Consider the following 23,651-nt stretch of genomic DNA (forward strand, 5'->3'; position numbering starts at 1 on the left):
GGTGCCAAGGCTGGGTGCTTGGGCTGGTGCTGAGGCTGGGTATTCCAGCTGGGTGCTGGAGCTGGGTGCTGAGGCTGGGTGCTCAGGGTTGGGTACTGAGGCTAGGTGCTCAGGGCTGGCTGGTGCCCTCTCCGCCCTCCTCTGACCCCCTCACAGCTCCACAAGGACAGGGTCCCCCACAGTACAGACAGGGAGGCTGAGGCTCAGGGAAGGCCCTGCCCAAGGCCACTCAGCACATCAGGGGAGAACCCCAGTGTCTGTCTGGAGAGGTGGGGACCCCGCTGACCCCGGCCCCAGCGGCAGGCAGAGCTGCCCAGAGGAGGGGCTCCCTGACACCACGCAGAGACCCCCGTGGAGGGAGCCGCACACTCTGCCGGCACCGGCTAGACATCACACGCCTGCTGTGGTCCCCGTGCCGTGCCCACGCCGGCTCAGAGGGCTCCCAGCGGCTCCCAGCACCGTGATCAGGCCCTGCCGCCCCCGCCCAAACCCTCCTGGAGCCAGGGCCAGCCTCAGTGGTCAGGGCTGCACCTGGCCGGGCGGCCACTAACCACAAGTTCTAGAACCATCTGTCCAGGGTGGAGACAGGCCCTGATTGGCTGGGGGGTGGGGGTGTGAAGGCGGGACCCCCCCACCTGGCCGCAGTGCCTGACCGCAGGTTGGCAAGGCGTGGTGTGCCCCGGCCGTGCCCTTCCTTTCCCACCGCAGCCAGATTTAGAAACGCCCAGAGCAGCCAGGAGCTTGTTCAGGACACGGATTCCTCCGAGACCACAAACTCAGACGCACCGGAGCGGCCCCGGCAGGAGCGCGAGGCCCGGGAGCTGCACGCGCAGCAAACACGGGGCTGCTCTGCCGCAGAGACCCCTTAGCTGCCACGCTCTTAACAGACCTCCCTCATTTCCCACCACGACAGGAACGGGAAACACAAGCACATGGGGAAGGGCAGCTGCCGGTGTCGGGGGGCTGCGGGGGCTGGCAGGACGGTGGCAGCCTCGCTTCCCACAGGCCATGCTTCCCCGCCAGGGGTGGAGGCTCAGAGTGGCCACGTCTCCTCTATATTTTCCAGAACCAGAAATCCAAACTTTTAGATAAAATAGCTGGGTTCTGAAATATTGACAACCAAGTTTTTTTTTTTTTTTAGTTTAAACTTCTGTGAGCTAAGTGCAGCCTGTCCGCCGGCCAGAGTCAGCCTCGGACCACGGTTTGTGGCTGTCTCACTGACCTGCTTCTTCCCTGCATCCCCCTGGGAGCGTCCTTCCCAGGTGCACCTGCCCCCGCACAGGGCTCCCGCACCCCCAGGTCCCGGCCACCCCGCGGACACCCACGCCCAGGCCACTCCCAAGGACCCCCTAGAGCTGTGGTCCCCGACCCGCAGGTGCACCAGTCTGCAGCCTGTCAGGAGCCGGGCGCACAGCGGGAGGTGAGCAGCAGGTGAGCGGGCGAAGCTTCATCTGTGTTTACAGCCGCTCCCCACCGCTCGCGTCACCGCGTAAGCTCCGCCTGCTGTCAGAGCCGCAGCGGCATTAGATTCTCACGGGAGCGCCTTCTCCACACCAGCCCCTGCGGCTGCAACGGCAAGAAACGCCAGGAGGCCACCCCTGAACCCCTCCTGGGCCCTGGCTGGGCCAGGCCGTGGCCCCACCTGCCACAGCATCTGCTGTGGGTGCCACTCCCCTGCGGCGGGTCCACGGAGTTGGCAGAAATCCTGGCTCCCGCCTGCCCGCGTAAGGCAGGTTGTTGGCTGACCCAGCACGCACGAGGCACTGTGGCTCCCAGAGAGAGCGCATCTCTGCCCCTAACCCCTCCCCTGCAGAGCCGACTCGTCCATCCGCACCCTCCTTCCTGCAGCCCACAAGCTCTCAGAGCCCGGGCATCTGAGCCGTGACGAGACGAGCCCTCAAAACACACCTGGGAGCGGCCTGAGAAACACGTCTTCACGCCGTCATTTCCTGCAACCACGCAGATGCCTGAACGGCTCCAACCCTCAGGCTGGGGCTGCAGACCCGTCTCCCTGGTTCTGCCCCGGCTGGCAGCCCAGCACGCACCGCCACGCCTGTCTGATTGTCACATACCAAAGATATAACCTCGCGTGTTTGAACACATGTATGGAAACACATGCACACACATATGATTGTGGCCTTGTTTTATAAAAATGGGATATTTACCCACTCTGCTCTACATCTTGCCCTTTTCACATAATGGTGTCTTGGAAATCCTTCCAAGTACGCCGGCGCGATTGTAATTCATGCTTTAATAGCTGCATGTTATTTCTTGATTTAATCATCCCTCTTTTAGCAGAGACGAACCGTCTTCCTTAGCATAGATGTATTTGAATTTACACAGTCATTAGTGCTGTGGTTATTAATGCTCCATCATTCTGTTATTTCTACTATAAATAATGTTGCAATTTTTGCCTTATTTTATACTTTCTATGTCATCTTATTTTCTCATCCTTTCAATTCTTTAACCCTCCCCCAGAGAGCATCCCTGGAGCACCACTCCCAGCCCCGGCCCAGCTGTCGAGGGGCCCACCCAGGGGAAGCTCGGTGTGGGGGAGGCCAGGAGGGAGTCTCAGGGAGAAGAGGGGCGAGAAGCAGGTGAGCTGTGAGCCTGGACCCAGGACCTGGGGACCAGCCCCGCACCAGGGAAGACATGAGATCGGCGCCAAGAAACACGGTCTCTCAGGGTGTCTTTGTTAATTCTCTGAACGTGCCGTGGGTTTGGTATCTACTTATGCTATCAGCCTGAATTGTTGTATTGTTCATAAGAATGTTCATTTTTAGCATGGGTAATTTTAAGCCATTTTCAAATCAACCTTTTCTGGCAATGAATAGATGTGATTTCTCCCACGACGACACCCACAGGCTGTCTGAACCCAGCGTCACCTGTGCTGAGTGGCGACAGATTCATCATCGTAAACGCTCTGTGATTGCAGCTTTTCTGACTTTCGGGACTGCGCCACCTCCCCTCCTCTCGACCACAAGCACGACACCCACAAACGCGGTTTCCTGCCGAGAGTGGGCCACCCGCTCCCCGCCCAGGCCGCGCAGGAAGCCGGGCTGGTCTTCCGTTTTCAGCGCATGGAGGACCCAGAGGAGGCGGCTCTGCCCCCTGGTGAGACCTCAAAGGATCCCCAGCGAGCCTCGTCTGTGACGGCCACGGTGACGGCGCCCGTGGCGAGGACCACGCCACACGCAGCCGATACGCTCGTGGACTCGTCGAGTACCTGCTTATGCCCAGACATGCAGAACCCTGCACGACGGGAGCCAAGACTGTAAGTTCCGTTTGTGAACAGACCCCCCCACCTGCAGCCGGGTGTCTCCACGGCGCCCGCTCCGGGGCCGCACTTACCTGCAGCGGGACCACCTGCATGAGGATGGCGAAGTTGGTGAGGTGAGTGCAGCGGCAGCTGGAGTAGGTGAGGTTCCCCCCGACGCGCGCGCAGCCCTCGTCCGACCAGATGCCTTCGCCGGAGCTGCGGACACAGGAGCGAGTCATGGAGCAACACGGACCCTGGGCCGGGGCCGGGGCCGGAGCAGCCCCCCTCGCCCTGTGTACACGGGCCCTGCGTGCTCGCAGCGGCGCCATGCCTGCCGGGGCCGGGAACGCACGTCGGGACGGCGCGGGGACCGGGGTCCCACCGTCGGGCTGGCGAGAGCTGGAGAGAGTCTGGGGCTGGTCGGGCCACCAGGACGCAAGGCCCCCCGGGACACCGTGCAAAGCACCCGGACAGTGCCCGGCACGAAATGAAACGCGCACGCCCACAGCCCTGCTCCGAGAGAAGCTCTGACTGTATACACGAGGAACCACGTCCAGGGAGAGTCACTGAACCATGTTACGGTGACTTACGTGCCCATCTCGGGGACTCACACAAAACCTCCCCCCGTGGTCACCTCCAGCGGGGGGGAGATTGGGACAGGACGCAAAGGTCAAAGGGGACCTTTGCTTTCCTGTGACGTTTGACTTCTTCAATGAATCGCATACCGATCTATTACTTATAGAATTTCTGGAAGCGCAGACCCAGACAGACACACTCCAGCATTAACTGCAGCTCATCCTCACGGTGGGAAGGTTGGTGCTTATGACTTCCTTCTCTGTACTTCTCTGTATTTCCAAATTCACAAAAGAAAAGATGCTTCAATGGTTCCTCCCAACACTTGGCCACTTGCAATTGTCACAAAGACAAACTCTGCTTCGAGAAGGGCAGGGCCCTGGGGGGAGCACTTATGAAGGTGGAGAAACGAAAGGCTCCAGTTTCTCTCTGCTTTCCGTTCCGCTTTAACTGTGACGTCAGCGTGGCCGCTGCGGGTGAGAAACGTGGCCGTCCCAGAGGGGGCGACCTGCAGACCCAATCTCGCGCCTCTCCCGCCAGCATCCACGGTGGGTGACGCGGAGCCTGGGGCTGGGGGAAGGTCACTCAGAGGTGACGCGGGTGGCGCTGAGCCTGCATGCGGACGGGCGCCCAGGGACGGCAGCTTCCGGGTGGTTTTCGTGATTAATGATCCGCTCTCTGCCTGGGGGCAGAAGGCATTTAGCAGAGACCACAGAGCACGGCCAGAGCCACTCGAAGAGCAAAACCCCATTAATAACCTCGGAACACGAGGGACTTAAAGACGGGGCCACGTTCGCCCCCCGCCCCTCGGGCCTAACGTTCCGGGATCTGGGGGAGTCAGCAAACACGCTGTCGCATCACACGCGGCACCTCCGTCCGATGGATGCAGAATGCCGCGTTTCCACTGCAGGGTGGCTGGAAAATGGACGGCGCTGAAATGAGTGGATGTGACATGGTCCTGGGGTGAGTGAAGCCTCTTCCAAGGCAGCACACGAGCCCCTGTTTGCAGAGCTGGAGTTGGGGGGCAGGATGACAAGCGGACATGTGTGTCTCTGGGGGTGACGGATTGTTCTACGTCTCGATTACGGTGGTTGCACAACCGTATCCATTTGTCAAAACTCACAGAACTGAGCAATTGTTTAAAGTGTGGATTTTTCTGAAGATCGATTATACGATAATAAACGAGAGTGGAGAAGTGGGCGGGAAGCACACGCGCTAATCCATGACAGCGGCTGCCTCGGGACGGAGGAAAAGCAGAGAAGGAGGAAGGGTCTCTGACGTCACCTGTGACATCTCAGTCATTTTATTCTTAAAATAAATAAATATAAACATGTCGACAGTCATAAGTTTGGGGCAGCCGCGCCTGCCCTTGTTACGTCATCCTTCATCCTGCCGTCTGTTGTTGTGACTTCGCGAATAAAAACCAACGTGCCGATTTGGATCTTACGAAACCTCCCCTTTTCTGGACGTAACTCTTTTCTCTAACCAGGGCCCCAAAGTTGGGGAGACTATTTCTGGGAGAACGTGCTTCCGGATTTCACAATAAAGGGGAAAGAGCCGCGACCTGCTGTCCTGACCGAGACAGAGTCGCTGACGCCACGGAGCCATCGGTGCTCGCCCCTGAGGCTCGAGCTGGAGGTCACGGCCAGAGCCGGGCCCCGCCACAGGACAGCAGAGAGAAGTGGGGTTTGCTGGGGTCGCGGGGCATCGTGGCACTTCCCCCACTGTTCACAGGACAGAGAGCAGGGGGATCAAGCCCCCCGCAGCCGCCCGGTCAGTGTCCTGCAGTCTCCTGGTCTCGGCGTGCAGGGCGCAGAGAGGCCTCCCTGGCGAGGGGGCAGAGCAGAGGTGTGGGGCCCCGCACAGGCAGTGCGGCTGGGGGGCTCTGCCCCGAAGCAGCGCGGAGCGGCCCTGGGGGTCCAGGCACAGGGAGAGCCCATGTCGGAGGCCCTGACGCACGCAGGGTGATCAGCCAGTTGGCTCCGATCCCCTGGGTGGCGTGTGGCGGGCCTGGCACTGGACACCTGCTGCCCGGCCGGCACCGCACCCCTCCCATCCTCCCCACGGCCTCCCCGGCCCTGCCCCTGCCTGGCGGCTGCCACGCAAGCAGTACCTGAAGTCCAGGAAGGCGCAGTACAGGAAGACTCGGTTGCTCTCATTGGTGGCCTCGCTGTGCTGCTTGCGAGTCTGAAACGAAAGAACGTGGACAAGCTCTGTGATGCGGCTGGAGAAGCCCAGTCCTCGGCACTGACATGGGATGGAGCCCCTCACGCCGGTGCCCTGGGGTCGTGACACGCACGGCCACTGACTTTCCATCTCCACCACTGCTGTGGCCCCACCGCACACCGCCCGCGCCTTTGCCCACGCCAGTCCACAAGCCAGGGCTCCCCACCCCAGGGCCTTTGCACGTGCTGCACCCACAAAGAATGTGCCTCCCCGAAGACAACCACCTACTCCCTGCTCAGCTCCACCGGGTCTCTGCCCAAACACGAGTCCTCAGAGACCTCCTGCCCGTTCCTCACAATACCCACCCCTGCCCGCCATGTCCCCTTCTTCTCGTTTATTTTCGCACAGTATTGAGCACCACGTGGCATGTTATATAGTCAAGTATATGATATGTAATAACATGAACATGTTTACTTGTCTGCTCACCTCCCCTCTGGAACATACTTACTCCACAGTCACCAAACCTACAGCCTTTGTCTATCTCATTCGTGGCCTTATCCCAGGACCTAGAAAGGGTCTGGCATACAGCAGGCACTTACTAAATGTCTGTCCAATGAATGGACAAAGAAGGACTGGACAGACCAATGAGACCACCTCGCTCCCAGGACGCCTTGTCCCCGGGCTGTTCCCAGACGCCAGCTCAGGGCTCCGCTCTGAACACGAGCACAGACGCCGCAGGAACCGCGCAGGAGGGTGGCGAGCCAGCGATCCCGCCAGGAAGCCAGGGCCGCTGGGGTGGATGATGCCTAATCGATTCCCAGTCAGTCCGGCCAAGCGCCCCACGTCTGACTGCCGCACCCCATCCTCTGACCTGGAGATGCTGCCGCTCGCGACCCTTCGCTGCTCAGGCCAGGCCAGCGCCCTGTGGGGGGCAGAGCAGCGGTACCCCGCTGGCGCCATCCCAGCACTCTCGGCCAGCGAGCTCCTCCTCGCCCGGGGAACGCCGCAGCAGCAACAGCAGCGCTGGGGGTGCCACGACAGCCTCCTCGAGCCACTGCAAGGCCGAACAGGGCTCCCCACGGCTTCCTGCCTCTCGGTCTGTCTGTCCGTGAGCCCCTCAGGGCTCAGAGCGGTCGCGGTGGTGCCGCGTGTTACGAGTTTGGCCAAATGGAATCTTCTCTGTCTTCGCTGCCACTCCCTAGTATCTTGGGGTTATTTTAATATATTATGGGGTCCCCTAAAACAGCCTGGAAAAGAGGTTTTTCTGCTCTGTCTTCCCAAAGCCACAGCCTGCTGTGGACCCTGCGCTCAGACACAGAGAACCCTGTGTCCCCCAGCCACCCGGAGCCACAGACGCGCCATCGACAGGCGACAGTGACACCAAACCCACGTCCTGGGACAGACAGACAAACTCGTGAGGCTTCCTCGCCAGGGCTGCGCAGAGCCAAACCCTCCAGCGTGGAGCTCATGTGAAATTCGTTCACCAGCAGGTGTGTTTGTGTGTTGCGTGTTGCGTGTGTGATTTAAAAGACATTTTTTAAGCCAACCAGTGACTCAGGGAAGCCAGCGGCCAGAGTCACACGCTGACACGAGGCCGCGGCGGCTTCTCCGGGAACTGAGCAGACTTCTTCCCTCCTGGGTGGGGAGGGAGCCGCCCCCAGGGCAGAGCAGAGGCCGGGTGGGCTCTGGGAGCCAGACACTGACTGCAGCTCGAAATCGCTCCTCAAAGGAAACGTCAGAGCTGGCCCGCGGCCGCAAGCCAAGCACGACTGCGGTCCTAGGGTGGGGGGCAGATGGTGAGCACTCGGGTCTGCAGCCAAGATCTCCCCCAAAGACGGGGGCGCCTCCCCTCCGTCGCCAGAAGTTCCCTCCCCGGCTCGGCCTCTGGGGCGGGAAGGGCCGACTGCCTCCGTACTGTTTGGAGTTCACAACCTGAGTGCAACCGAGGCTCTCCGCAAGTCTCCAAAAAGAGGAGACTCCGGAGTTCCCAGAGCACCGTCTGCAGCAGGCGTGTGTCCAACACGTGGGAGGGCGGCATTGCCGGGGACAGGGGCTCAGTCACCCGCGCACGGGCCATACTGCCTGGAGAAACGCGGGCGGCGCCGGCAGCCCCTTAGCCCCCCAGGTGCCCGGGCAGGAGATAAACGCCATCTCGGTTGTCCTGGGGCTGGGGCAGGACGTGGGGGTGCCCCACCCATGCGGCCTTCATCGAGGCTGGGGGAAGCGACACCCTGGACGTCCCCCTGCGTCCCGCAGCCAAGCGACCGCCGAGCGCCGTGTGGACAGAGGTGGAGGCCTCCGCGCAGGGGCTGACCGCACCTCCATGGCCTCGTTCTCCACGACGCACTTCACTGAAGCTCGTCCGACGGGGGGTGTTACGCGGCCCCCGGGAACATCTCCCACAGGGTCCGAGACTCCCTCAAAGCACCATAATGATTTTTCCATTTGGAGAGAAGCAAAGGGGATTAATCAACTGCTCGTTTATTGCCTGCTGTTCAGCAAGGTGAACTTGCTCCTTCTGGGGACACAGGAAGAGAAGAGAGAAATATAATATCTAACGACAGTCTGTTACTATTCCTTGTTTAGGAATTTTAGGCCCTAGTCAAGGACTAGGGGGACGGGCTGATGAGCTGGGCCACCCCCGTGCCGGGGGCAAAAGCCTAGGCCGGGTATGACCCTGGGGGGTAGGGGCTCCCTGGGGCTTTGCTGCTCTGTCCCCACCCCTGACCAGCGCCGTCTGCCGGTGGGGCTGTCTGGCTAACTCACTCTGCCCAGTCCCGGGGCCCTGACTGAGGGGGGCAGTGCCCTGGAGCACAGAAGACACCCACAGATGCCGCATTCATGCCCTTGGGACACCCCATCCAGCCCAGGCTGCTTCTGGGACCACACACACCCTTCTTCCAACGCGGGATCGAGTCATCCGCGAACAGCCCCACAGATGCTGAAACACGCACACCCTGAACCTCACCCCTCCAGGCCTCCTGGGCCCAAGAGCCGACGGAGGCCCCTTTGGCCTACAGTGGCTTGAGTGGGCTCCGTCCCCTCAGTGGACAAGTCCTGGCCACGGGATGCACGGATGCCCCCACGTGGTGCTGATGTGTGCACGTCCTTATTTCCAGATTATAGGGCCCATTCTCTGTCCTACGGAGCCGCCACCCCAATCTCCAGACCTGCCGCTTCCCTCTTTAGATACAGCCAAGCACAGCCGAGGGACACCTGGCAGGAGGGCAGACTCCTGCGGGACATCAGCACAGGTCACAGCCACCTGAGACACAGCGGGGTCGGAGAGACCCGCTTGTCCAGAAGCCTCCGGGAAACGGGGTGTTAGCGCAACATCAAGAAACTCAAGTTTTCTGTCCATCGGCAATGTGGGACTCTGTGGTCTGGTGACAGAGCCACCCTCCGGCATGAAAAGCTCTAAACTGTGTCCCTCCAACGGTCCCCAAACCCCGCTCTCCTCTGCTAAACCCTGGGAGCCCAGTCTGAGGCGGGGCCCTGCAGACGGCCGACTCTCACCTGCGGCTCACGCCCAGCACGTGAGCCAGCCGGCAGGTGGGACAAACACGCAGAGAGGAGGTGGCTTTCATGTTTCAAAATACAAAGAAAAAAAGAACTGAAATTACGTCGGGATCTGGAATTACGACAGCTTGCCTCAAAACCGAGCAGAGAGTGCTTTCGAATCACCCCCCGCGCCCCAGGCCACGCCTCGTGGTGAGGTTCTCAGTGGAAGGCGTGTGACGTGAAGCCAGACCGGGTCCCGCGCCCTGACTTCCGCGCTTGGCGCTCAGCAGCTGTGATGTCCCCGAGAAAACCCGCAGAGAAGAGACCACAGAGGAAGGGGGAGCGTGGGCCGGAGACCACGAGAGGCAGAAAGGAGGCCGGGATGAGGACGGGGCCGCCGCAGGCCGTCCTGCCAGGAGGAGGCTGGGCGGGACCCTCGTGCCTGTGTGCAGGGCTCCGGCGGCTCCGGCCTCACTCGGGGGAAAGCCAAAGCCCTCAGTGCGCTGTCCCCCGCCACGGCCCTTCCCGCCTGCCTCCCGCAGCCGCTCCTAGACGCACAGGTGTGCCCAGGTGTGCGCTGCTCCCCCACCTCCTCTGGCTCCCCCAGCCACATGTCTGTTCTCGGGAGCCTCCCGCAGCACCCCCACTTCCCCACCTTGTGTCTCCCCGGATCTGACATAGCACGCACATCCCTGCCTGCCCGTCTGCTGCCCGCCGTCTCCCGGTCCCTGTCACCGGAACGTGGGGATCACGGGGCAGGGATGCGGTCTGTCTGGTCCGTCCTCTCTCCCCGCAGTGGCCACAGGGGCAGCACACGGTGGGCTAAGCCGACACAGAGACGGGGGAGGAAGGAGCGGGAGCCCGGCCACGGCCCGGCGGGGTGAACAGACAAGAGCATTGTCGGCGGCCGCAAGGTGCTGGCAGGTGCGTCAGCGGGGGCTGGGACGGCTTCTCCAAGGGCAGGGAAAGATCTGGGCGGGGAGGACTCCCGAGGGAGGAGCAGGGAGGACGATAAATGCAGACAGAGACACAGAGAGAGGGAACGAGAGAATGGAGGGAGGCATGGGGTGGGGAGACGAGAGAATGAACACGGCCGGGGCCAACATCCGGCCTGGAACCGTTTGTGCTGGACCACGGGCTCGAGAGCTGGCCGCTGAGGCGGGATCAGCCTGCGCGTCTGTGCGGGGAGCTCACCCGACCGGCGTGCCTGATAGGGGGGCATCCGAGCACGGAGGATGCGTCGGTTCCCAGAGAAAACCCGTCCCGCCCTTTGCTTCCAAATACAAGACACGAGAGCGGGAAACGCATGAGGATTTGCCTCAATTAAGACAAACTCAAGAAGCAAATGTGCCTTTCCTACAGAAAACACGAGCTCCTCGATTTTCTTGAATTATCTCCTCCCATTAGAAAATATCCAGCTTAAGAAAGACCGAGTGCCACTACTGTTCCTCATGGTGTTTCTTAAAATATACTCTGTACGTGCCCGAGAAGCATGAGACGACGATATTCTCCTGATGTGCAGCGCGAAGATTAGAAAGAAGATGCATAAAATGTAAATACAGCCTGAGAGTCTGCAATCGCAGCGCAGCGGCACACAAGCTGGTTCCGCGTGTGAGAATTAATCAACGTAACTCACTGTACTATCAGGCTAAATAAGAGAAATCACATGATCAAATCAATTGATAGAGAAAAAGCATTTGAAAAACCAACACCCATTCGTGTTATAACAAAGTAAGACTAGAGGGGAACTTCCTCAACGTAACAAAGAACCACCAGCCGTGCTGGGTCTCCCAAGCGTCTCCCTGCCCTCGCCGCCTGCCTGGCGTACTCGCCTCCTGCGCCGTTTGCCGTGTGTGTCCAGCAACCACAAGGCACCCGGCAAGCGGCAGCCCAGACCGACAGTAAGAGCCGGCGCCAAACATCATGGGGACGACGCGGCCCCAGCCCTGCCCATGGGCAGAGGCCGGGTGGGTCACCAGGCCGAGACGGGTGCCCTGACCAGCGTGGAGAAGACCAGCGTGGACACGTGGACAGAAGCAACGTGCAGGTCAGCACGGCCCCCGCCAGGACACCTGAGGAAGCGGGGACCTGGACGTTCACCCCCACGCGCGTGCGGGACGGAGGCGGCACCGCCCTTCGCCCTGGAGGGGTGTCGGAGCAGCGCGGCTAGACTGGAAGCTCTAAATGGGATCCAGCATCTCATAACAGTGCAACCCAGGCGTCCGGGACACAACTGAATGTCATTTGTCACCCAGCGGACATCAACGCCAGGTGACACAGGCAGCATCCTTATCTGACGAGGATTTTTAAAGCAGCATCATAAAGATGCTTCCAGTTATCAGCTCGCTTGGAATAAACAGAAAGTCTCAGCAAAGAAACAGGAGTTACAGGCTGACCATCCCTCATTCAAAATGTTTAGGACAACGAGTGTTTCAGATTCCAGAGTTTGGGATTTTTGCATTATAATTACTCAGTTGAGTGTTCCTAATCCGAAATCCAAAATCCAAAATCCAAAATGCCCCCCTGAGCGTTTCCTTTGAGCGTCTTGTCAACGCTCGGAAATTTTTGCATTTTGGAGCGTTTCAGAGTTCAGACTTTCAGATCAGACACCCAGCGTGTATAAAGAAGAACCAAACGGAGATTGTAGGAGTGAAAAATTCAAAACTGAAATAAAATCTCAGCAGATGAGCTCAACAGCACAGCAGAGGAGACAGAGGACAGAGCAGATGAAGGAAGAATCATTTGAAGGGAAAAAAACAGAAATCGCCTAATCTGAGCAATGGAGAGAAAACAGACTGGAAAAAACTTAGCAGACTCTCGGGGACCCGTGGGACGTGCTTGTCATTGCAGCCCCAGGAGGGGAAAGGTGAAGAGTGACATTCCGAGGATTAGTGGTGAAGTTTCTTACCTTTGGCAAAACACACAAACACCTGAGCAAACCTCACTCAGGAAAAGCCACGCGAATCCATGCCCGGCACGTCAAAGCCAGGCTTCTGAAAACCAAAGACAAGGAAGAGAAATCTCGAAAGTGGTGAGAGAGAAACGGGGCCTTATGCAGGGGGAGGGACAGAGCGAGGGGGGGTTTCTCACAGAGCCGCGGAGGGCAGGGGACAGGGACGTTTGTCAGGTGCCGGGGAGTGGACGGTCAGCCTGGCGTCTGCGGCCAGAGCACACACCCTTGAGGAACGGAGAGAAACAGGACATTCTCAGACAGAGGAGAAGGGAGTGAATTTGGTGCCAACAGACCCGACATAAAAAGTGTCTGAAGAATATTTCTTGAAGTAGAAAGAAAACGGTGAAAGAAGGGACCCTGGAACCTCGGGCGTGAGGGAAGGTCGACAGGAGGAGCGAGAGCAGACAGCCTGCGCGTCCCCAGCAGCTCGGCCCCCCGCGTCCCGGATCCCGGAAAGGCCCCCGCGGCTCCTCTCACGCAGGGCAGGTCACACGCCCACGCGGGCCCAGGACCTCACGCCGCGTCCCTGCGATCCTGCCAGCGACAGATGTTTACGAGAACGTGCTGTGTACGGCCCCCTGGAGGGACAGACATCAAACCCGACTCCGCCATCAAAGGACTTCTGGTCTCGCGGGGACGCAAGCCACGAATCCACGGAAATACGTTAGAAATCAAAAGAATAAAAAAAAGAAAACCGACCTCTGATGTTTCTTCCTGCTCGCAACTAGTAGGATCTGGGAGGCTCCGCCTGCTTTTCTGAATACTTTTTATTTCCTGACAAAGTTTTAAAGGTTAAAATAACAGACGTTCAGGCTCGACGGTGCAGAGAAGGAAAAACAGATAAACAAGAGGAAGGAAGGACGGGGCTGTGGTGTCTGCGTCGGGGCAGGTGGCAGCGCGGATGGGGAAAGGTGACGACTTTCTGTCCCATCCCAGTGCGCCGTGTCCCCACAAGATTCATGTGTACCGGGGACCTCGGAGGGGACGTCACCTGGAAACGGGGTCTGAGGGTCGAAAGGAGACCGTGCCAGGTTGGGCTGCGCCTGAGTGCCGGTGCCCTAAGGGGGCGGGAAGGTCACAGCCCGCCCACACCCGGGGCTCGGACTCCAGAACCCGAGAGAATAAATCCCCTTGTTGTGAAGCCACCAGGTCGGGCGACTGTCCCAGCACAGATCTCGCCTCGCTGCCGTCCGGCCCGTCCCCTCCAGCCGTGCCTGGCTGGGTGGCCCGTCCCCCTCCAGGCCTCCTCCGGCCCACGGTGTTTCTCAGCGCACCAGAACCGCGATGCCGTCCCAGCTCCGGGGTGAGGCACCGTCTCCCTCAGACGCAGCGGGGGCGCCGGGCGGTGCTCTAGGCCCGTTTGTCACGGTGGGTGGAGCGTGTGGTGACCTCCTGTGACAGTCACCTCAGCCCGGAAAGTTGCACCCCTGGTGTTGCCACACTGTCTCCCTCGATTCTACCATCGCTCTCATCGCGTGGGCGGTATTCATCCTCCCCTCCTCCCCAGCCTCCTCCCCAGCCTCTTCCTCAGCCTCCCCTCTTCCCCAGCCTCCTCCCCAGCCTCCTCCCCAGCCTCCCCTCCTCCCCAGCCTCTTCCCCAGCTTCCTTCGCAGCCTCTTCCCCAACCTCCTCCCAAGCCTCCCCCCCAGCCTCCCCTCCTCCCCAGCCTCCCAAATCTCAGCCACTTGTCGGGTGTCAACACGTGCAAGTCCCAGACTCACAGCACAATCGCAATGTCACCCGGCTGCGGGGACACTGGTGTCTCTGGCTCTCCCCAGGGGACGTCACTGCCCCTCCGCCCTGGGCCCGGCAGCCATGTTCATGTCCCTTTGCACACTGAGCCGAGTGTTTTGTCTCATCATCTCCTGTGTGGTCCACGCTAGATCCGGGGCAAGTGATTATTCCCCGGAGGGGCCGCCCGGCCTCCCGCCCGGCCAGGGCCCATCATCCGCCCACAGCAAAGCTGCGGCTTCTGCCTGCAGGGCCCTTTCTGAGCTATTTCCCAGGTGCGTCTCTTCACAGAATATTTGTGTGATGCGTTATTTGTCCCTAAGCCCCCAGTTGGAATTCTTCTTGGATGTCCCACAACTCCATTTCAGCACTGTCTGCCTCGTGATATAACGCAGCACGAGAAGACGCCAAGCTTAAAGAGCCCCAACAACGATCGGGGTTTGGTCAGAGCCCCGACTCCCGCCGGCGGTCTGAGCTTCACGAAGATGCTCTTCGCACAGACAAAAGGCGCGGCCGGCCCAAGCCGTCCTTGTTTTCGATGCCACACCTCGGAGTTCCCCCCCAGCTAGGAAACCTTCTTCCTGGATTGCAAACCAAAGACTAACCCCCAGTGTGTGTCTGAAAGGAGTTTACTCTCACAGCAAGTGACCTCTGCCTCTGCGTACTCCCGCCGTCCTCAGCCAGGGGGAGAAGTTCTCATCACGCGGGGCCGACTCTCGACAGGGTCTCTCAGGCCGGAGGGTTCGCAGATCGTCAGGAAATTTCAGTTATGGGGCTGCCCCAGGGGACTAAGTCAAAATCTCCTGGGAAGTGTTAATACTTTCATTTCCCTGAAAATAACGGCACGGGTTTAAAAGGTTGTAAAATTCTGATCTATTTTACAGCCTGGTTCTTTGGCCGTTAATAATAACAAGTCATATTTGTGGCCTCAAACCCTCTGATATAGCCCACTAAAATGGTGTTATTTTCCATGACACATGAGCAGTTTTACTTAGAAAAGAAAGTAGGAATTTGACAGTCCACAATTTGTGTTCTAGAACTGTCTATGGAGAGAACTGCTGTGACTGTCCCTACGCTTTGTTTCTCATTTTCCTGCATTTGCTACACTGTAAGTTCACAAATAAAAAAGTTTAACTCAAACTTTCCTAGGTCTTGACCAGATACAATCTCTTTTGCACAAAATCTCTCTTCCTAAGTCCATAAAGAATATCTAAAGTCTTCCCTTTGAAGTTCTCTTCCCACATACTAAAGGATAATGTTTGAAAAGGTAAATTGTGACTCTCCTACAGATATAAAATGAACACACATGAAAGATATTATTTACCCATTAATGAATGAAGGAACAGCAAGATGTCGCCATCAAAGGAGAATTCAAAGAACCCTACACGCATGGGGCCATCAGGAATGCCGGAATAAACCCACTTGATAGGTACGGAACCGCGAAACGGGTCCACGCCCACAGGGGACTGTCAACCGAAGCCGCACCGGATAAAACTCACGTGTCGGTGGATGAGGATCATCTGGATTCTTGTTCGTGTTCCAGAGCTCGCGGAGTCGTAAGGGGCACAAGGACACAGAGAAGAACAGACCCTGCCAAAGACTCAGATGACCGGACGAGGCCCAGCGTCCCCGACACACTCGGACTCTTTCTGTTCTATTTCAAAGTCTTCCACGATTTTTCCCTCCACACATTAAGCGTAAATTAAAAAAAAAAAATCTAACTTCCCATGCAAAAAAAAAAAAACAAAAAGACACAGGCAAGGTTAAAAATTCAATAAAATCTTCATGCAGCAGACACGGGACAGAAACACAAAGTGGCGGGTGCAGGCGAGACCCGTGTCCGGGGTGGGGTGACAGAGACAGGCGGGCGGGGGTGAGCTCTGCGCTGGCCCCAGGCTCCCGCCTGGGAAACCTGGCAGGCAGCGGAGCAGAGAGGGAGCCTCGGCAGGACCCGGCAAAGTCCCCAGCACTTGGATGTCCAGGGCAGAGGACCAGAGAGGAGACAGCTGCACGGAGGGAGGGCTCAGACCCTCTGCAGAGGCCCCTCGAGCTCTGCGCACAGTGGGACCAGTGCACACGGTGAGGAACCTTCCCAGCGCAGGGAGAGAACCACCCAAGAGGACCACAGGGAACTCACCCAGGGCCAGGAACAGCCTGAGCCCGCTGGCCTGGGAGCCTTGACCTGTGCAGGGTGATGGGCGCCGCTCAGAAGGCCCCGGCTCGCTGGGGGAGCAAAACCCGACGTAGCCCCACAGCTAACCGCTTAGCAAAATAGTAACTGAGTGGAAAACGCCAGACAAAAAACAGAACACACTGAACAATTCCATGTATATAAAGTCCTAGAAAATGTACACAAATCTACAGCGAAACAACAGGGATTAGCAGTTGCCTCGGAATGGGGGCAGGGGGTGGGCAGGGAGGGATGGGAACAGGGGTGCAAAGGGGGCCCAGGAAACCTCGGGTGGCGTGCACCTTCGTCATCTTCATCACGCTGATGGTTTTATGGGTCTACACACTGAACGCTTTAAACGTGTTTGGTTTATTTTTCTTGTTTTCCAGCGAGCCGTGGAAGCAGGCTGGGCTGGGGCCTTGCTGCGGGTGGGCTGCCGTGGGGAGGGGCTCAGGGCCCCGGCCGTGGGACGGACAGGGAGGCGGGGACTGGGGTGGGCAGTGAGCGCGGCAGAGACACTCCGCGCAGCAGCAATCAGGAGACACAAGTTAAATCCTCAACCAGATCCCACCTCGCACCAGCGGGCCGACGTGATTCCGTCTGACAACACTCGTGAGCAATTTGGCTAAAGTCAGCAGAACTGGAATTTTCCTGCCGTGTGACCCAGCACCCCCTCCCCAGCCCCACATTAAACCACATGAGTAACCGTCCGTGGAACGGCGGCTAGACCACCGCGGAGCAGCCACGGGACGCGGCCACCCTGCCGCCGTGTGCGCGTGTTCAGTTGACGACTGAGGTTCATCCATGTTGATGAGTGAAGTTCTGGTTCACTTACTTTGGCTGCTGTTCCAGGAAGTCTAAGAATGTCTAAAATTCTTAAAATCAGCCTTGCTGATGAGGTTATTAAGGGGCAACGGCCAATTACTTCCGAAATGATCACCTGTCAGTCCCAAGCCACAAAAATCATTCCGGGTCCTTTCCAAATCACCGTGTTTGCTTCTCCGGAAAGGCTTTTACTTGACGCATGCGCATCTTCCCGATTCGGCAGAGCACCGCGGCGGAATCAACCAGCCTTCAGCAAACCGAAAAGGGTTTCCCAGGCAAAGATAAAACATGATACCCGAGGCGAGTGCGTGTGAAGACGGGGGCCGCGGGTGCTCGGAGGGGGGAGACGGGACCGCAGCACAGAGCTGCCGGCGGGGGGGGGCCCAGGCTCCAGCCTTCTCTGTCGCTGGAGTGGCAGGTGACCCGTCCGCCGACAGCTGCAGAGAAAGAACGAGGAGAAGGACTGGAAACGACACCTGGGAAACCTGCACAGCCGCAGGGAAGGCTCGGGGGACCCGACAGAGAACAGCCCGGCACCGTGCGAGAGAGGACGCTGGCCCTACCGCGCTGCACGGTGAGCGCACGGTTCCCAGGCCCGGTGGACTCCCGCAGACGTGCTCTGTGCGGTAAACTAGGGCTGAGGACCCTGGGGCCTGGCTCCCGAACGCACGCGGCACAGGCGTCCTGTCCTCTGCGAGGGGAGACGGGGGAGCGGCTGCACCACGGGCAGGGCCGGTTGCCAATGCTCACACCTGCACCTCCCCGGGTGCTCACACTGCACCTGCCTGGGTACTCACACCTGCACCTCCCCGGGTGCTCACACCTGCCCGGGTGCTCACACTGGCGGAGTCACCCGCAGCTCCCAGGGTGCTCATGAAACCACATGTCAACCCCGCAAAGCCATCAAGAAGGGACAGCCGCCCCTGTGCACACCAGGCCGCGGCGCACACGTGGGTTCCTGGCCACGTCCGGGCTCAGCTGCAAGGGCAGTGATCCCGTCAACTCACGCACTGGCCGCTCCTGAGCTACGAGACCCTTTTGGGCGGTACGCACACAGACTGGACTTCAGTGACCTGTGCTCTCTAAGGCAGATCAGAAAATGCCGTGGTCAACGTTTCATTCCCCGAAGTTCTGGCTCTGATTGCTGAGCGTGGGAGAGAGGCAGGCGTGTGGGCTGAAGAGAAGATTATCAACGGAGAGGCCAAGAGTGCGTGGCGTGGGCCTGCGCCTCTCCCCAAGCAGCCAGCAGGCACTGTGGGCCCAGCCACATGTGGTCCCGGGGTCCCTGACAACCCTGTGCTCTGACGGTGCCCAGAGACGTCAGGGCCCACGGCCACACGGCTGCCCCAGACGGAGCCGGCCTCGCACCCCGTGGGTTCAACCGCATGAGGATGAAAACGGCGTCCACTTTCCTACGCTAACGCCCTGAGGCCCCACCCTCCCTCCCCTCCCCGGAAGCACATTGTTCTCCTTGCTCCTCCCCTCTCCTCTTTCTCACCCAGCTCCTCTTGCCCCAGTGTCCCAACCTGACCAGGCAGTGGCGTCCCCACCACCCGGGGAGAAAGGGGTTCCCCTGCCGTCCTGGAGCGGGAGGCGGGAGGCTCTGCCACCCCAGCCCTGCAGGACACACCCAGCTCCCTGCGCGTGCGTTTGCCCCCACAGAGCACGGGAGGCCACGCCAACGTCTAAAAATGACCCCTGCCCTGCCCACAAACGAGGAATCGTTTCTCAGAAGACAACAGGCTCTTATGCGAACTATAAAAAGTTGCTGGATCAACAACCTACTATCATCGCGGGACAAATTACTGATCTGAACGTCAGCTAGGGCGGTGCCTGGGTGGGCCCCACGCCCGGCAAATCCAGGGAGCTCCAAATGGCCGGACACTCCCTGTGCGGCCACTCCCCAAGCGCCACCCGCCCACCTCAACTTTCCCGGCGGCTGCGGGTTCAAACCTGGGAAGGACAGGCAAGGCCCCCACACACACATCTGGGCAGAGCCACAGCTGCAGTCCCCAGGGCAGGAAGACACGGAGGGTGGGCGAGCCCTTCCCGCTCTCCCCAGAGGACAGTGATTCCCGGCCAGGATGCACTGAAAGGAAACTTGCTCCCCGGGGAGCGGAGAACTCGGAGACGACCCAGGGCTCCCACCCACGGCACCATCCACCGTTTCAGGAAAGCTGCTGTCCTGGGCTGACCCCGTCCTCCGCCTCCCGTTAGCAGACAGGGTGCGCTAGCCCTGCATGCAGCGGTGCGGCCAGACAGAGCTCTGTGACAGATGGACGCCTGCTCCCCCGTGTCCAAGGGCCCGACTGACCACCCACAGAGACCACCTTCCTGCCCTCGCGGCCGGACATCACTGGCTGGCACAGTGTCGGGGCACAGGCCGTGCGGAGGCCCCAGGAGCCTCCTTCGGGGGAGCTGGCACTCTGCGTGCCACCCTCCCGACAGGGGACGTGGCAGTGACAAGCAGAGCCCCCTCCCCGGGCTCAGAGGACGGGGGCTGAGGAAGAAGGTGGGGGCCCCAAAGTCGCCTGCAGACGAGAGAAACAGGCCGTGGTGTGGGCCGCCGTCCTTAGGGGTGGCTGTTGACAGCAGTGTCCCCAGAGAGGCCGAACCTCCTCCCGTTGACTCACGGGCTTCCAAGAAGCCCTCGCCCGACGCCCAGAGCCACATGCGGGCGCAGATGTCCCTGTGCTAACTAACTCCTGTCCGGAAGGGCTGCAGGGACAGGCGAGAACTCCCATCCCAGGGGTGCAGGCGCATTAGTGCGCGGCTGTCGGGGTCCCCACCCACGCGCCTCTGCCGCTCCTGCCAGGACAGAGCACACCTGCGGGGCTGGGGAGGGGTGGACGGGGGCGGGGCTGTGGCCCCCATATCAGCCCCTCAGCGGTGGCGCCCTGGCTCCAGGGACAGAGGCCGAGGCCTGGTAGCGGGAGAGGCGCCAGCCCCACGATGCGTCCTGGCCGTGGGCTCCCCCCCCAAGGCTGGCACCTAAGGACAGGAGCTGCCGTGCCCAGGGCTTGGCTCCGCCAGGACTCGCCCCACCCTTGGTGGGCGCTGTCCTCCCTGCTGCTGAGGCTGCCCTGCCCCCACCCAGAGAGCAGGAGCCCTGAGGAGGCCCCTCAGCCGCATCCCAGAGGCCCAGCCCCACGGGCACCCCAGGCCAACACGGGGCAGAGCGGGGACTGGAGCCCCAGCCAGAGTGCACGGAACGAGAGAACAGCGGGGGTTGGGGGGAGAAGAAGGGACACACAGTGACAACCCTACTTCTCTGTGCGGGTTGAACGTCTCGCGGACACGTCACCTCCAGATCCCGCCCCATTACTGACGAATCCTGTCGTCTCTTCCAGACTGCTGGGGACACCGTGAAGCCCCCAGGAGCAAGAGTCCAGGGCCCCAAACTCCGGTGGGGGCCGCGGAGGTGATGCCCACAGTGTTGCCAGAGCAGCCGGGACCCAGCGGGGCGCAGCCGGCCGGGACGTGCCTCTTCCTCCAAGGGACGACAAAAACCCAGCCTTTTATGTGAGATCTCCTGATTTTAAAACATCTGCTAATAATTCATTATTTTAAAGCAGGAAAACCTCTTCAGGCCCTGGGCTGGCAGTCGGAGGCCCGGCCTTAGCAAACCAAGCCGATGTCCCAGCCAGAGAAGCGAGGGTGGGGCCACCACCGTCCTCCGCCAAGCGACGCCGGCCTCCAGCCGAGTGTGCTTGGGGGTTTGGGCTGGTGGCTGCGCGTTTGAAGGGCAAAGTGCTCGAAGGAAAACCTTCGACAAGGGAGTGACTCGTAACAGACACCGTCAGCCTCCCGGGGCCAGATGTTCTGAGCTCTCCCTTGTCTGAAATCTCTGCTGGGAACAAGACTCGTTTGTTTTTTGTTCTTGTTTTCTTTCTGCATCTGCGGCACAGCTAGCGTGAACTCTGAGTGACTTCCCCCCAGCCTTCCAGAAGTGACCGGAGGCCATCTAGACCAGGACACCTCTCCTCACCACACGCTCCTGCAGCCCAGCTAGAGGAGCCCGGGGGACTGGGCTGGGAGCGCTCGGAGGGGAGGGCCTGCGTTGGCTTCCTGCCCCGGCGTCTGCGCGGCCACCCAGGCAGGAGCTCAGGCAGCAGCCTGGGAGCTGCGAGGGCCCAGCACACCTGCCCCGCTCAGCCCTGCGGTCTCCCCGGGTTGGTTCTGCCCAAGGACCCAGCTCGGTCTGCATCTCGGGGCCCCGGCCTCCCTCTTCCACCTGCTCCTTCCGAGCTTTGCCTCGGGAACGTGGAGAAGCCAACAGGTTTCCTCCTCCCAGGGACAGCCGCCCCCTCCTCCGCGGGAGGCCCAGGCTCACCGAGGCCCATTCCATCTGCCCCGGAGGACTCAGCCTGTGTCCTGCTCTTTCTCTTTTTCACGTGTTGCAAATATTTTAAAAATCAGGAGGTGTCACATGCAGGACACCTCTGGAAAAACCAGCAGGTCGGGGTGGGCAGTGATGGGGAGGGCTGAGGGTCCCCCATCACATGGGTTTTCTTCTGAGGTCAAAGGTGGAATAATGCCGCCTCCCCTGGCCCCCCACCCTGGCTGTGCTCTTGTCTCGGGTTAGGGCAGCGGTCCCCAAACTTTCTGGCACCAGGACCAGTGTCACGGAAGACAACTTTCCCAGGATGGCGGGGGAGGTGGAGGCGGAGCTGAGGTGCTGGAGCGAGCGATGGGGAGCGGCTGTAAATACAGAGGAAGCTTCGCTGCCCGCTGCTCACCTCCTGCGGTGCCACCCAGTTCCTGAGTTTCATGGAAGACAATTTTCCGTGCACTAGTGTGGGGGGGGCCAAGCTCAGGCGGCAGTGCAGCCGGTTCCTAACAGGCCACAGACCAGTACCAGTCTGCAGCCCGGGCATTGGGGACCGCAGGGTCAGAGGAAGGGGGGCCTCCTGCCATCTCGGCCTCCAGCCGGGGAGCAGGACGCACGGGGCTGACGAGTGTGCACCCTCCCCACACCCGGGGCTGACCTCTGGGTCAGCTGACCTCTGGGGCATCTCCATTCCACATCTGCCCCCAACCTTAGCCTCAGCCCCTCTGCCGTCCGCCCCTGAGCAGAAAGACGCTCCCAGCTGGACCACCCTCAGGGGGCGGGGAGCACAAGTGGGGCTCATGCCCTCGTGGGAGGAGTGTGGGCTCCGAGAGGCCACGCGGAAGAGGAGACGGCAGCAGCGGCAGGAAGGTCAGAGGACCCAGCACGGCTCCGCTGCCCGCCCCCCTCCGCCCCCAGGTGCAGTGCCCGCAGACCCGCCTGTCCGTGAAGACGCTGCTCTGAGTGGACGGGGAAGTTGAGGGGTCTCCAGGCTGCTGCGTCATTTGAACCCGTGGACGAGGGCTTGGTGACTCGTCCCCACACGACTTAACGGTCGGAAGGAAAATCTCAGCACAAGGGGGTCCAACCCCACCCACCGGAGCCATGAGACCCTCGCCGCGTGGAGCACAAGGGGTGACGTGTTCCCAGGAGTCTGACGTCACGGGGACAGGGACGGGGATGGGAGCAGGTGAACACTTCCCTGAGGTTAGTGTGTTGTTAAATCCCAAATAAGCTTTGCTTTTCTCTTTCTTGAAGCAGGTAAACGAGAAAAACCGTCCTCCACGGTGCAGAGCTCCACCCTGTGCCGACTTCGCTGTGAACAGATCTGCGAGCAATCGTCTTGCCTTTTGCAGACGTATCGAAAACAATTAACTGGGAGAATAAAAGCCTCATCTGCATAATTCCCACTGTACAAAACATCTGTGCCTTTGTGTGTGAGGCATCAGAGGGTCCACGTCTAGGGAAACGGGCCAGTCTTTCTCCTTTTATTCTGACTCCCATTAACACTGTCATAATATGGCCTCCTCAATAAATAATAACAACATCACGCTGTTTCAGTGACTGGCTGTTGTAGTGTTTCCCTTTGCAAGTCTTAAAACCACCAGCCACACATCACGCCTGGGGCACCTGCGGGCGTCCCATCCTCGCTAAGTGCAGAAAGCCACGGCTGGGTCTTGGAGGCGCAAAGCACAGAGCGAGTGTGAGGACGCAGGTGGCGTCTGCGTCCTTTCTGCAGAGCGTGGCGACTCCCCTGGCGCCGCGTTTTGACTCAGAGCCCCGGCACCCCGCAGGCTCGGCCCCCAGGTGCGTGGTCAGCGCCGGCATCTGCTTTCCAAGCCCAGTTTCCTGGCTGTCGAAAGGCCCCACCGTGTGCCGTGTGCCGTGCGTCTCACGACAAGCAAAACACGTGCGCGGTCGGGCTGGAGGGGCCATAGGAGAGCACAGGGCGGGACACGGCACGGGGAGCCCCCGTGGCCCAGGGGGAAGACAGGGCCGAAACGCGAGCTGGGCACACCCTCTCCAGGGGCCAAGCGAGTGCTGCGTTCTGTGCCCTCGGTGACTGCGTCCCTGTGGCCGCCCCAGCCCACGGTCGGCCCTTCCACGCAGGTTCCAGCAATGCAGGAGGGACGCACACCCCCTT

At 60.2% G+C, this 23,651-nt stretch overlaps 1 protein-coding gene across 1 annotated transcript in view; it reads right to left on the reverse strand.

The window, feature by feature from the left end:
* Positions 1-23,651, reverse strand: part of ADGRD1 (adhesion G protein-coupled receptor D1) — a 99,445-nt gene that overhangs the window by 32,673 nt on the left and 43,121 nt on the right. The window contains exons 15-17 of the mRNA XM_012657647.1: positions 5,946-6,019; positions 3,352-3,475; positions 1,536-1,566 (exon numbers count right to left, since the gene is read on the reverse strand). Coding sequence (XP_012513101.1) covers positions 1,536-1,566; positions 3,352-3,475; positions 5,946-6,019 — 229 coding nt within the window. The remainder of the gene's footprint in view (positions 1-1,535; positions 1,567-3,351; positions 3,476-5,945; positions 6,020-23,651) is intronic.

Source organism: Propithecus coquereli, unplaced genomic scaffold, assembly GCF_000956105.1.
Source record: "Propithecus coquereli isolate 6110/MARCELLA unplaced genomic scaffold, Pcoq_1.0 Scaffold556, whole genome shotgun sequence".
Classification (NCBI taxonomy): domain Eukaryota; kingdom Metazoa; phylum Chordata; class Mammalia; order Primates; family Indriidae; genus Propithecus; species Propithecus coquereli.